A 15,231-nucleotide genomic window follows, 5' to 3' on the forward strand; every position below is an offset into this window, starting at 1 on the left:
CTCTTGGGTAGGGTATGCGATATGAGATTATGAGTTTTTGAAAATATTAAAAAAAATAATACTAATAATCTGAGTGAATATTTTTGCTTCTGTCAATCATGTGTCTTTTCCACAGAAGACATCATCACACTGGGGACCAGACTTTTCTATTTTGGACCATATGTTTCCTGTTTGTGCCCGCCCCTCCCTTTTGTTTTCTACCTCGGCCACAAACGTCAACATCCACATGAAGACTAAATAGATCAGGCATGCCAGTCTATAATAATTAGGTCACAACATTTCAGATTCTTCATTCAAAAGAAGAACTGCCCAGAGGAATGAAGTGTGCAGCACAATTGTTTTCAAATAGCTCTGCCTGAGATCAATTTGTCCTGGCCAATTCGAGGATGCATGATGCCACAAACAAACAAAACAAGGGGGAGTACAGAGACCACGTTCCTCATTCACATCTGGTCTTATTTAGCTTAAGCCTAGTGTACTGGTGGAGCATTATTGTTGTTTTTGTTACTGTGTGTATGCCAACAATAGTTGGAAAGTTAAAGTGTGCCGAATTAACTCAAATTTGAACAGCTTTGCATGATAACGTTTTTGCCAAAGCTTAAAGTATATTTTAAATATCTACATAAATATTAGAATTAGGCACCAGGACACTCTAGGCCGTAGGTCGATGATCGATTTTGTAATCGTATCAGCAGACCTGTGACCATATGTTCTGGACACTCGGGTAAAGACAGGGGCTGAGCTGTCAACTGATCACCACCTGGTGGTGAGTTGGATCAGGTGGCGGGGGAGGACGCTGGACAGACCTGGTGCACCTAAACGCGTAGTGAGGGTGTGCTGGGAACGTCTAGCAGAGGCCCCAGTCCGCGAGATCTTCAACGCACACCTCCGGCAGAGCTTCAACAGCATTCTGAGGGAGACCGGGGACATTGAGTCCGAATGGACCATGTTCAGCGTCTCCATTGCCGAAGCTGTTGCATTGAGCTGTGGCCGCAAGGTGGTGGGTGCCTGCCGTGGTGGTAATCCCCGAACCAAATGGTGGACACCAGAGGTGAAGGGAGCCACCAGGCTGAAGAAGGAGTCCTATTGGGCTTGGTTAGCCTGTGGGACTCTGGAGGCAGCCGACAGGTATCGACAGGCCAAGCGGAATGCGGCTCGGGCAGTGGCTGAAGCAAAAACTCGGGTGTGGGAGGAGTTCGGAGAGGCCATGGAAAAAGACTTTCGGACTGCCTCGAAGAGATTCTGGCAAACCGTCAGACGTCTCAGGAGGGGAAAGCGGTGCTCTACCTGCACTGTGTATAGTGCTGGCGGAGCGCTGCTGACGTCGACTGAGAAAATTGTCAGGCGGTGGAAGGAATACTTCGAGGACCTCCTTAATCCCACTGACACGTCTTCCGAGGAGGAAGCAGAGTCTCGGGATGAGGGGAATGACCCGCCAATTTCCGGGGGCGAGGTCACTGAGGCAGTTAAACAACTCCTTGGTGGCAGAGCCCCTGGTGTTGATGAGGTCCGCCCCGAGTTCCTGAAGGCTCTGGACGTTGTAGGGCTGTCCTGGTTGACACGCCTCTGCAATGTTGCGTGGAGATCAGGGGCAGTACCTGTGGACTGGCAGACCGGGGTGGTGGTCCCCATCTTTAAGAAAGGGGACCGGAGGGTGTGTTCCAACTACAGGGGGATCACACTCCTCAGCCTCCCTGGGAAAGTCTATGCCAGGGTGCTGGAAAGGAGAGTTCGTCCGTTAGTCGAACCTCGGATACAGGAGGAACAATGCGGTTTTCGTCCTGGTCGCGGAACACTGGACCAGCTCTTTATCCTCTCCAGGATACTTGAGGGTGCATGGGAGTTTGCCCAACCAGTCTACATGTGTTTTGTGGACTTGGAGAAGGCATTCGACCGTGTCCCTCGGGGTGTCCTGTGGGAGGTGTTGCGGGAATATGGGGTGTCTGGCCCATTGCTACGGGCCATTCGATCCCTATACAACCGTTGCAAGAGCTTGGTTCGCATTGCCGGCAATAAGTCGGACTCGTTCCCGGTGGGTGATGGGCTTCGCCAGGGCTGCCCTTTGTCTCCGGTTCTGTTCATAATTTTTATGCACAGGATTTCTAGGCGCAGCCAAGTGGCGGAGGGCTTTCGCTTTGGTGGCCTCAGAATCTCATCTCTGATTTTTGCAGATGCTGTGGTTCTGTTGGCTTCATCGGGTGAAGGCCTCCAGCTCGCACTGGAACGGTTCGCAGCCGAGTGTGAAGCAGCGGGAATGAGGATCAGCACCTCCAAATCTGAGGCCATGGTTCTCAGCCGGAAAAGGGTGGAGTGCCCACTCCGGGTCGGGGATGAGTTCCTGCCCCAAGTGGAGGAGTTCAAGTATCTCGGGGTCTTGTTCGCGAGTGATGGGAGAAGGGAGCCGGAGATCGACAGACGGATTGGGGCTGCAGCTGCAGTAATGCGGACGTTGCACCGGTCCGTCGTGGTGAAGAGGGAGCTGAGTGTAAAAGCGAAGCTCTCAATTTACCGGTCGATCTACGTCCCTACCCTCACCTATGGCCACGAGCTGTGGGTAGTGACCGAAAGAACGAGATCGCGGATACAAGCGGCAGAAATGAGCTTCCTCCGAAGGGTGGCTGGCCTCTCCCTTAGAGATAGGGTGAGAAGTTCGGCCATCCGGGAGGGGCTCAGAGTAGAGCAGCTGCTGCTCCACATCGAAAGGAGCCAGCTGAGGTGGTTCGGGCATCTGACAAGGATGCCCCCTGGGCGCCTCCTGGGTGAGGTGTTCCAGGCATGTCCCACCGGGAGGAGGCCCCGGGGCAGACCCAGGACACGCTGGAGAGATTATATCTCTCGGCTGGCCTGGGAACGCCTTGGTATTCCCCCGGACAAGCTGGAGGAGGTGGCTGGGGAGAGGGAGGTCTGGGCCTCTTTGCTTAGGCTGCTGCCCCCGCGACCCGACCCCGGACAAAGCGGATGACGATGGATGGATGGATGGATGGATATTAGAATTTTTCTTCTTCTGCAAATTTCAGGGAAAATGTTTTTAATGATTTTTTATGCAGGGTCAAACACTGCATTAGAGAGGTTCACATAGGCAGATTTTCTGCACATGAAGGTATTAAACCTGCATAAATCCAATACAAAAGAATACAACTTTACAAGGCCGTAAATCAGTTTAAGAATAAATTCTATTTAAAAAAAAAAAAAAGTTAATGCTTTGTCTGTTTTCGGTCTAACTTTATTAACTTCAAAGGAATTCTTGCAGTAGAAAGCAGTCAGTTGTCTCTGTGTTCCTTCCTGATGTGAAAAAAAAAATCTATATTTTATAGTACCCATTCCCTCCATAATTTAAAATGCTGCTTCAATATTTGCATGGTGGCCCCATTTCCGTTGATTAAGCCACAAAAACTCTTTTCTGGGACCAGCACCAGATATAAAATCCTCTTATTATCTACAGAAACTAATTGAAGCTCAAATGTGGGCATAAAAAAGAGCTGCAAAATCAGCATTTCCACTTATTTATGAATCGCATACGCTCTAGCAGCTATACTTATGTCTAAGTTTGGTTAAAGTGGATTTCAGGCCTCATAATAACCATTGTTTCTGATCCCCAGCATTCTTTGCCAACATGGATTTAAAGCTAGGCTAAAACAAAAACAATAGCACTCAGTGTGCTACTCAGACTGTGTTTTCCAGTGTTCTGCTGACACATTCAGGACGCGATGCCAGACAGATCCTGACGCTGAGATTAACAACTTAACTGCCTCCTTCTGACCCTCGAGCCGAATAACAGTCGTCAACACACCCTCAAAAACGGTCCAATGTAACATTTACTTTGGCAGTTTCATGAGCTTAAAGTAAAGTACTATAATTTGCGTCGTGTTTTTGGACAAATGAAAAATAGTGACAGCATGAGGTTTGTTTCGGCCAGTCTAGTCATATCAGTGCACACACTTCCTCAATTTTCTGCCCCTTTCACGACATTTCTAAGAGGTGAAGTGATGGTAAGTTTGTTCTTGTGCTCTGCTTGCTTGATCAAATCATTCTGGAAGTTAATCACACTTGATGACTGTTTAAAACCTTGTGATAAGACGCCAGACTTCCTAGATTAGTGCTCATTACCATTGAATGGTGCGAACAGCAGGCTCTGGATATGAAAGAGAAGATTGTGTTTGTCTTCATGAGTAAACATTTGCATGAATGTGCTTATTGCATTACACTACTACTCAAATGTCTGGGGTCACTTTTAAATGTCTTTGCTTTGAAACAAATATAGCAAGATATCATCAAACCTGCTGTTAATGTTTAATAAAGTCATTCATCATAAATCGTTTATGTAAAACTCCCATAAGCCCAATTTTAGGATGCATTACTAATGGGCGCCAGTGACATGCTGTCTTTACTAATGCAAGTTTGCTTAATACACGTTAAAATTACTCTTATGCTTTGTTTTAAAAAAGCTGGAAACTGTTGGGCATATAGAGCATCTTTGAGGGTTCAGCTATAGACCAGCCCAAATTAAATATTCTTGACTGATCTCACAGACACATCACACTAGTACCAAGTCAAACTCCCTTTTTGCTTTCAGAACTGCAGTAATTCTTAATGATATCGATTCAACAAGATACTGAAAACGTTCCCCCAAGATTTTTTCCATTGGCTGCACAAACATGATATAAATTTCCTGTTTCCCCACATCCCAACGGTGCTCTACTGAATTGCAGTCTAGTGAGCCATTTGAAATGACATGAGCATTGTGACTTGTTATCCTGCTGGAAGCAGCCATCAGAAGATGGGCACGACGTGGTCATAAAGGGATGGGCATGATTATTAACAATACCCAGGCTGGTACAGTTAGTAGGACCCGAGGACTGTCACTCACTTTGCTTTGGACCATCCTCTGTAAAGTCCAGAGATGATTGTGTGGAGAAAAATAGATAAGCAGTTTTAGGTTTTCCTAATGTTCACTTCGCCTTTTTTGTTGTATCAGTAAGGGCCAGTTTATGCTGTTCTGTAAAGTGAGTAGTGCACATTGTGTTAACAAAGCAAAGGAATAGTTTCATTTCTTAGAAAAAGAATAGTCTCGTGACTTTTAAGGTAATATAATTTGAGATGATAAGCAAAGAATTCAGCTTTTCTAATGATGTAAGGGAGCCTAATATGCATCTGGACTTTTAATATTTACATCTACCTACATATGTCATTAAAATGATTTATTAGCACTGTTCCCTCATATTGAGAACGTTCTGCATTTGAACCAGATGTTCTCCCTGTGACGGCAGTGGTTTCCTTTAGGTCTCCCCAGCCAAAAAACATGCAAGTTTGATGTTTTTCTTTCAACAACAACATTCCTAAGTGACCCCAAATCCCTGAGAGTAAGTGCACATCTTTGTATGCAAGTGATCTTCTGGTCCCCTCCTTGGTAAAAACATTCCAGCTGTGTACTCAGTCGCAGCAGTTCAAGGTCAACTCCATCACTCTGCTGCAGCAGTTACACACTTACACATTACCCACGTCTGGTGACACTAACTATGATTTACACCCCAGGTTGAAGCATAGCAGGACAGGAATCCCCAACAGTGTATCAGGTATGTATCTGTAAACCTTTCCTCTTGTTACAACCATCTGTTGAGGTATATATCGTTTCTCTGAAGGCCCTAATACCGGCCTAAAACCAGCGTTCAGGATTATTTCCCTGTCTGTTTGGCAGGCTGTACTGTTTGCAGAGGCACCTGTTGAAAGAGAGGATGAAATTACATATTTCAGCCTCCCTGCTGTCATGTAGCGAGCAGTCTTTAAGATTTCAAACCTCTTAAAAAAGTTTCACTGACAATGATAATTGAGCTCACTGATTTATATGCATATATACCTTTCAAGTCAGAACTTCACGTACAACAGGGGGTGGAATTCAAAATACTCAATTGGCCACAGTTAAAAACAAAGCACTTTGAAGTGTAATGGCAACCTTATACCAAATGCTCTTAATTTTAAAGATAAGCAGGAGTGTGGGAGGAAGGTACAAAGAAATAGCACCATGCTACAAACTAAGACAAACCGATAGCATCACTCGTGTTCGCATGTTTTGCCCAACACACATCTGACAACAGCACATTTGCATGTTCACATTTTCCAACTATTTTCTCCTGGCTTTGGCAACCATCTTGGCACAGTCACTCACTTAAATGCCGTCCAACTGTTCTGGTTCTGAGACAGGGCCAGAATCTATAGATTGGCTCACAGAGACATGCTAACATGTTTCCACGCGGTCTCTAGTTTCTCTGGCGATTGGCCTGCTTGTGAGGCGCCTCACACTCTGTTCCCATTTGCTCAGAGAGGCCCTGGGGGACCCTGGCTATAATGTGGGGACTCTCATGAGCCATCCAAAATCCCGACAGCACCAGCAGGCAGCTCTGTGCTGAGTGAAATACCCTTTTTTCAAAGACAACTTTATAAGCAAAAAGGAGCACACTGCAGAAGACTGATTTCAAAACGTGTTTTTTGCAACAAAACATCAGCAAAAACGTTAATTCGCCGAGCTCAGTCGATTCAAGTGTTCAGTAGTATGTCAAACTGTTTCCATCTCATATTCATTTTTCTTTGCAACATTTTGGGTTTTTTGCAGGGGGTGGGTGGGGGTTGTCAAGCTTCGAAGACATATCCACTGAATCAAATATACATTTATATCTCTATTTCACCATTTCATCTAGTGCATCATCATTTTTTGGGGGGGCGGGGGGCAGAAGTTGTGCAGGAAGTGTTATTAAATAAGTGCATGCACTGAATTTTTCCATGTAGCTCCTGTAATGTACAGTAGAGGACATAAGCGATGGGCTGCCCAGTAACTACAATGGCAGTTTCTTAATGCCTACATGTCTATCCATAGCAATTATTTGAGTCAATATTTTCTCCATATTTTCTCCTCCAGCTGTCACGACAATATGTTACCGCCCGTGGAATGAGAGAGGATCATTCGACATTCCAGTGAACCGGTAGGTCTGAGGTGAATATTTATCTGAGGAAGCCGCGATATAAAGTCTCACCTAAGGAGGCAGGAAATGGACAGGATATTGAATTCTGAAAGATTATGTAACACTTCTGCAGGTAGCAAATGTTAAGAGTAAGCAGAATTCTTCGCCTGGGGTCACATTAAGTGATGGGGATTCAACACATGTGGCTAATAATTGGAGACAGACGGGAAAGCCATTTCAGGAGATCATAGCACACCGTCCAGCTGGGTGATTTGGGGGAACAAACAGAAAAGCCTAATTTAATTGAAATTTAGGGCAGTTTTGTTAACAAAAGCAGTTTTGTAACTACTTTTGTTAGTTTTCTCCCGGATAAAGGGACATGTTGTGTGATCATGAGCTGAAAACAGCATGAGTGAGTGTGTGTTTGTGTGTCAGTGCAGCGCTAATAGGAGTCAGGAGACCCTGTTTGGCTCCCAGCACTGAACACTTATCAGGAGCTATTGGATATTACATCGTGTTCTGTACCTGAGGGCTGCAGGATACAAGTCAGGCTTGCAAAAACAAGCATACACACACACAAACCCGACTACAAGCAAGGAATGCAGTACTCTTATTCAAGGATTTACACATGCCATTTCTGTTTCACTTGTACTCAGCACCAAAAACAAATCCCTCTCTCCATGTTTTGCAGATAAACACACCAATAAACGCCCAGCACCTCCAGCTGTGGCCAACTGGGTGGCTGAGATCAGAAGCAGAGATATCAGTGTAAAGCCTGATGAACTCTTCACTAGACCATAATTACGTCCAATTCTCTTAGATCACTGCTCATGAAAGTTTGCACGTTCCTGTTACAGGAGAAGTGCCTAACCACCTAACATTAATACTAAGGTTGCATTAATCTAAATTTTTGCGCTATAATGTTTTGAATTCCATTATTTATATATCTCATTATTTCACCGCAAGTGTTCAAGTCCATAAAAAGTTTGGCGCTGTCTGTTTTATGATCTCGTTCAGCTCTCTGTTTACACAGCAGGAGCATTTATGATGAAATCTGTGATAACAAACTGAGTTTATCTTTAAATGAATAGCCCTAAATTTACCAACAAACAATGATGTTATTTCACAGGGTCACGTTAAGGCCATCAATTCCAACACTGCTGCTGAGAAAATGTGTTTTCTCATGTCAAAATAGCACCGAGTGCCACACCACCCATGATGCCTACAGCCTAGGAGTGACTCACTTTTGGAGCTAGCCTTGAGTGGCCATTAGATGAACTACAGGCCAAGAGGTTGATACCAGGCTGAGCTTCTGCCATCAGGAGAGATCAAATTTATCCACAACACTATGTTTTTCCTCATTCTGATATTTGGCAATAACAGTAATTATCTGAAGCTCCTGACTTGCATCGCCATGATTACAGGCATTGCCCTGCTGCCGCATGATTGCCCAATTAGATAACTGCATGAGAAAGCTGTAGTACAGGAGATCCCAGTAAAGTGATCCATGGCTATCTGTTGTTGTTATTAGACCCGTAGTCGTATTTGTTGTCCCACAAAGAAGCTTTCAGTTCTTCAGCTGAAGTAAAAGACTGCGCCAAAATGGAACTGTTAATTACAGTTTGCTGCAAATGTGTTAACCGGTTTGTTTTGCAGGTGAACAAAGTTAGTCTGTTGTGCCCTCGGTGGCTGCCTCCAAGTGTTATCTAACCACAACAACTGGATCCGACAGTTGGCCGGAGGAAACAAGGGGAGTAGTGTTTGTCTCAGAGGGGAGACTGAGGGGAAATTCTGCTCTCTGTTTAAATCACTGTCATGCTGTAATTCTCTGCAACAGAGGGCAACGCTGTATGTTGTACTTGTGTTTGAATAACATGCAATTTTTCCTTCCTATATGGTGGTTCATGTTTGTGTGATTGCGTGCATGTGAGGGCAACACACACACACACACACACACGTCATTATTCTGATATTGCACACCAGTTGTTTTTTCCCCCTCATTCTCCATTATGCCGCCTCTATCCATGAATAAAGGGTTTGTTTGGATTTTCCTCCGGCTTTCCGCTGTTCAGTGTTACCCTGGTTTTGCTCTCTGTTTCCTGGCCTGGATACACAGCTGATTTCTTTTTTCTTTCTTTTTTTTTTTTTTACCTTAGCTTCACAAAGGAAATTATTTCTGACTAGCAGAGATGGGGGAGGAATGACAAACTAATATATCCTACATCTGAACCCGCACAGTGCAAACCATTTGAGTTCCAATATGCCCAGGCTGCTGCCAACACTTTGTTTCCACTGCCTTCTACAACTGTACAGTGAATCCTTATGTGGCTATTCTGTGAGATATTCAATAACTGATACGGAGGATTAGAAAACTTTTATGTGGGTTCACATTCTGCCAGAAATTCAAATCTTTCCTTACTACGCAGGGTATTTAAAGTGCAAAGCATACTAAGGTTATATCAGAGATCTTATATGATATCATAGCACAGCAACTGCTGTAGATCTACCAAATAAGAATACAGGCAGGTCTCAGATCTACATGTACTATCTCTACCACCCATATCTTTACAGTTTTACTCAGATGGCATTTTAAATATATGTCACTGGGTGTTTCCTTTCCTTTCCTAGTTCTTCAAGGTTCTTGAAGAACAGTCAAAGCTTATTGAATGTCCGCTGCCTTTTGTTCTGCTCTCTGTCAAGATGATCCCACAGTGTTCCAATACCTTTGAGATCTGAGCTGTGGGGAGCCCGGTTGAGCAACGATAGTGTTAATCCTTTGTTTTTTCTATTCAGATATGCTTTTTACTGCATTGGCAGTGTGTTTGGAATCGTCGTCATGCTGAAAAATGAAGCTTAAAATCTGATTGTCATAATTTCATCAGTTTTGAAAAAATTTCAAATGCCACTGACTTAAATGCAGCCCCAAACCACGACACAGACTCCACCATGTTTTACAGATGGCTGTACACACTCACTGTGGTACCTCTCTCCTTACATCCTCCGTACTCCGACAAACCAAAAATTTCACATTTGTATTTAGCACTCTGTCAAACCTGCTGCTTTCATTTTGTTCTTGTGTAGTTTGGCTTCCTTTCCTTAAGAATGGCTTCTTGATGGCCCTCAACTCTGAATTTATACACATGTACCAGGAATCATATGTATATCTCATTTTCTGTATCACTTTTTCAAATGTTCTTATCTAATACTTTCCCAGCTTAGTGAACACACTTATGAGCATGATTTTATTCTTCTGATGATAATTATGTGGAAGTTTCAGTAAAATCTGACCAATACTGTAGAAGTATTGATTCTTGTGAAAAAAATTGGAAATGTCCCCATAAAAAGAGAGATGTAACCTTGACCAAGAGCACAGTTTGGATGAAGACCCATTAGGGGATCAGTGTGTGCAAGTTTTATTGTGAACTGTGACAGAACGGACAGATGACAGATGCTTTGCCATGGCATCAGCTCATCGGTCCTTCAACTGGATGAAATAAGAAGGGGGAATTACACTGATGATGTGGGCAAACCAGGTTATTCCCCGATTATCACCCTTCAGGACCGAAGCGACAGACGCCACAGATCTAGTTCATGACTGGCCCTTACTAATGTGAACACAAAAATAAACCTAATGATAACACATACACATGTATTGTATATGCCTCTTCCATCTATAGATAGATGAATAAATAAAGACTTTAATATCGTTTTATAAGGGTTTAACAATAATAACAAAAATAAAAAGATTACAACTTCTTCTGCTATTAATTTAACTGGCATTTCATTTCATTTCATTGTAAACTGTCGCGGTGCTCCAGTTTCCATCCTCGCCTTGACATCCCTCTGAACACACCACAGTTCCACTACTCTTCTTTTTCCTAGTAACTCAATACAAGCAGAGACTTTTACGCACGCAGGTGCGCACAGACACACACGCGTACACACACAAAGCAGTGTGTTTACCCCTTTTAAAAAAGGTTGTCAGAGCATATCACATCAGCAAAGTCAAGCTTGCATGCTCAGGAAAGTGGAAGGAGTGGTCTAGTTCTGCTTCCAACACCAAACGCTCGGCCAACAAAACAAATCAGCAAAGAAAAAAAAAAAAAAGAAAGAAAAAAAAAAACACAGGAGAGGGTTTACAACTATTTATTCAATTTGCAATTGAGGGATGGAGATGGGGCTGAATTCTCCTAAAGCACAATGTAATTTCCTGGTGGATGTTTGACCACAAAGTGAGACCAGAGTTGTTGTGGAGAGACACGCTAAAGGGTATGAAGAAAACGAGCGTTGTTTTGGCGAGGGGAAAGGGGTGAAAGAGAGGGCTAACCATTTTTTTCTTGTGGTCTACGGTATGAGGACAATTCATAGGCAGCATGAGGAAATTGCTTGCTTGCGTATAGAGAATTAGGGCCTTAAAAAGGTTGTGGCATGTAACCACAACCTGCAGAAAATATTGTGCAATCTATAGCTGGCATAATATGTCCATATGTTTACGTCAATGCAGAAATGAGAAGCTGGAAAAGAGGTGGCCTGTGTGGCTGAGCTGATTGAAAATTGTTAAAAGGCTGCCTTCAATAACATTCACTGCTGACAGTTTAGCCCTAAACTGTGGGTTCAGGCAGCCAGTCAATATAGGGCCAGCCAAAGATCAGAGCCCATGTATGAAAAAGGACGGCAGAGGCCAACTCACCTTCTTCTTGCTGCAGTAGATCTGCCATTTCTTCTCATCGGGCAGAGCAAACATGGCCTCCCGGTTCTTGTCTGTCAAATCCAGCTCATCCTGCAAAAAACAACAACAAAAAAAGAAGGAAAAAAGTTTGTTTTTGTTTTGAATTCAAAATTCAAATTCAAATTTTATTTGTCACGTACACAGTCATACACAGTACAATATGTAGTGAAATGCTTGGACAACTGCTCGTGACCTAAAGAAAACAAAAAAGGAAAAGGCTATGAATAAGATAGGAAATAAATATGAAAAATTAAAAAGGGTAAATTTAACTAGGAAGGAATAAAATATAAATTAAGGTTAAAAATGAAATAACTGTACAACACAAATTAGAATGAAGGGTAAATTTAACTGGGAAAGAATAAGATAAAATATATAAATTAAAGTTGAAAATAAAATAACTGTACAACAAAATACACAATATAGAACTATATAAGAATGTATGAAGAAATATAAATAAATATATACACAATAACAGCAGCTGTACAAGTATTAACTGGAAATGAAGAATGTAGTGACCAGTGTTGTGCAATCCACATTATGTCTTGTGCAGTGCAAATATGCTTGGAATAAAATATCCCTGGAATGAATTTGATGCTACTGATATATTTCAGTAACAGGGACAGTGGCATGCTTCCCACTACATGTCATCACATCTTCTTATAATAATACCCTATGAGTGGGAACTGAGGAGACTATTTGCTGAAGTTCTTTAGCCAAATTTCCCCCCATTCAATTTGACATAGTATTTCAGCTGCTTCATTTTATCACAGTTTTTATCACAGCCAGACTTTTTACAAGCAAGTATGGATTGCAAGTAGTTTAGAACTCGAACTCCTTTAATGAAGAGCCATGCATGTTGGAATACAAGCAGAAGGTTTTGTATGGTCTTGCTGAAATCCAGAATGTCTCAAATACACAATGTCATCCCTGAAAAACACATCACCTGGATGGGCAGCCATGTAGCATTAATGGTGCCTTCGCACATTTACAAGTTACTCATTCAATGTGCATAAACACCCACCCCCACCCCATACAATCATAATGTACACTTTGAATTGTAAGCTAATAACAAGGCTCTGCTTCTCTTCAGCATCTTTGACTGTCAAATAGAATTTAAGATTCTGGTTGGTCAGACTAGAGGACAGTTTTCCACTTGGCCTCCACCTCAAATGAGCTCAGGCCCGAAACGAGCCTCAGATGAGCTTCCATGCTAGAGGTTGACATTGCATTTGCGGATGTAGTGATAAAATGTGATGGTTTGCAATACAGACATTTCTAGCCTTTATTGCCTTGTTGTTTTGTTCTAGTATCACATTTAAAAATACTTTCCAAAATATGGCAGCAATTTTTTTTCCCCCAGTGTCAACATTTTATGTTCTTGAAGAAAACAAACAAGAACTTCCAAATGATTTGCAAACTATTGCGTTCCTTTTTTTTTAACATTCACCACAGCACACATCCCAACATTTCAAAACAGGCTCGTGTTTTTATTGCAGCTCATCAAGAATAAATGTGCAGAAAAACAGTGATTAAGAATAAACAAACATAACAGCCCAGTAGCATTTAAAGACTGACATAATATAATCAACCCGTCCCTCAGGACACATTCCTAGAAGCCCTGTTGTTTCCTTATCCCTATAACAACACAGACATTTAAGCAATGAGTCGAGTTTACACAGCCACATTTAAATCTCCTTCCCACAGACAAGTGTTTTAATATTCATCCTGCTGCTCTACTCAATTCTTCAGCTCAGTACAAGGAGCCTCCTGCACCTTTTGAAATGCATATGAGCCCAGGAAATGAGTCTCTGTGTGCCAGGGGAGGAAAAGTTTAAAGGAAGGGGAGTCAGATGAAGGAAGGACGCAGAAAGAGAAATGCATTCGGGTTAGAGACCCAGAGGCTATGTGGCTCTGGAAATGGGCTGGCACAGAAGAGACAACTAGAGGCTACATCACCAGGGCTTTGTGCTCCGGCTCAGGCTAATCTCACCATAATAGTTTTGCTACGATGACGTAAACGAGAAGAGGGCGAGCCTCCTGGGGCCCCTGGAATGAAGATGACCACCAGTGGCAGAGGTGGGGCCTCTTTAAAGCCGACCAGCAGATTCGCAGGGTTTGCTTTCATCGCTTTTCAGCAGGATGGGCTGAGGTGGCCCGCATTCCAAGAATCGGACACTATGAAGGATGACATCATCTCTCGTCCTTTCAATGGGCTAACCAGCAGTAGCATTATTGTGGGTTTGAGAGGAAAAAAAAAAAAAAAAAAGGGAAAGTCCGATGGGTGTGAATTTCAAGAGGGTCTATTACAAGTAGAAACCACAATGAAGCCTTAGAATCTTTAGTTCAAGTGGCTTTCATCTCAGCAGCATGATTCACACCCAGAGCTCATCATCGTGGGTCTACAGGGCCGGCTGTATCAAGGGGGAAGCTCACCCCAAAATCTGATTTACATATTTGTCCTCTGGTCTGTAGCACACTCTACCCGTATGTATTTTTTATTTTATTTTATTTATTTATTTGGTGATTAATTGCACCTACCTTGTGAACAATGTCACAGTGACAAGTGTGGAGACCTGACAGTCACATTCACACTTACGAGCAATTTTGAATCACCAAAATGCACGCCCTTGTGCCGTGCAAGTACAGGGAGACTACAAACTCTAAACAGAAAGAGCCCCAGCTAAAATCAAAAAACATAACTCACATTTAAATAAATGGCTTAATTTGCTATTACATACATTAAAAAGAAAAAATATTTTTTCATTTGTAAAATGGGACATAAATTGATATTTCTGTCACCATTTGGGTCTTTATTCGTTAAGCAGACACAAAAACAAGTGTGGAAAGGAAGAAACCATGGGCTACAAGAAAGCAGCTCATTCTGGCCTGCCGCCTGCTCGCCGGGTCAAAGCCCTGCTGTCCAAGCTGTTGGTTTTTGGAGGAGCTAATGCAGAGAGCCAGTGGGGAAATCATGAGAATGAGACCCGTGGATTTGAACCAGATGGCAGTTGAGCCTGTCTCAGTTCATAGCTGACCTCTGTGCTATTTTGTGTTCTCCGTATAGACTCCTCAGGCCTCTCAGTTTAAGATCTTATATGGAAAGAAATTATGTGAGAAGAGCATAGATTACAATAGTATTCCATTTAAATATAATTCATTGATTACATAAGACTTTATGAACAGGATAATGTTGACTTCTCAGGCTCTGCCGGTGCTGTTCTGCGTCAGAATCGAGGAAAGGGGAAAAAGAGATGAAGTTGAAAATGAGGACATCGACTGGGTGTAGGAATGTTCATGTCATGCCAGCTGTAAGGAGGACTTTTCACTTTCCAGTTATGCAATTTCCCATCGTGTTCCCCCCCTCCATCACCTTTAAAATGTGCTCCAATACCACATCCACATCACATGGCATCTCCTGACCAGTACAACACCCAAAGAGCATGCGGTCCCTTTCTCATTTTTCCAAAACAAAACCAAACTACTTTCCACTTCATGAAGTACCCCAGTCTTCTCACTCCAGCAAGCTTCAGTTGGAAATTCAACAAAAGC

The 15,231-nt window shown here is 42.9% G+C and overlaps 1 protein-coding gene across 5 annotated transcripts in view; it reads right to left on the reverse strand.

Annotated features, from left to right (window-relative positions):
- The window catches only part of daam2 (dishevelled associated activator of morphogenesis 2), a 110,814-nt gene that overhangs the window by 44,857 nt on the left and 50,726 nt on the right, over positions 1-15,231 (reverse strand). For all 5 annotated transcript variants that reach the window (XM_026152820.2, XM_026152817.2, XM_026152819.2 and 2 more), the window contains exon 3: positions 11,644-11,733. In XM_026152820.2, coding sequence (XP_026008605.2) covers positions 11,644-11,733 — 90 coding nt within the window. The remainder of the gene's footprint in view (positions 1-11,643; positions 11,734-15,231) is intronic.

Source organism: Astatotilapia calliptera, chromosome 19 (genome assembly GCF_964374335.1).
Source record: "Astatotilapia calliptera chromosome 19, fAstCal68.1, whole genome shotgun sequence".
NCBI classification, from domain to species: domain Eukaryota; kingdom Metazoa; phylum Chordata; class Actinopteri; order Cichliformes; family Cichlidae; genus Astatotilapia; species Astatotilapia calliptera.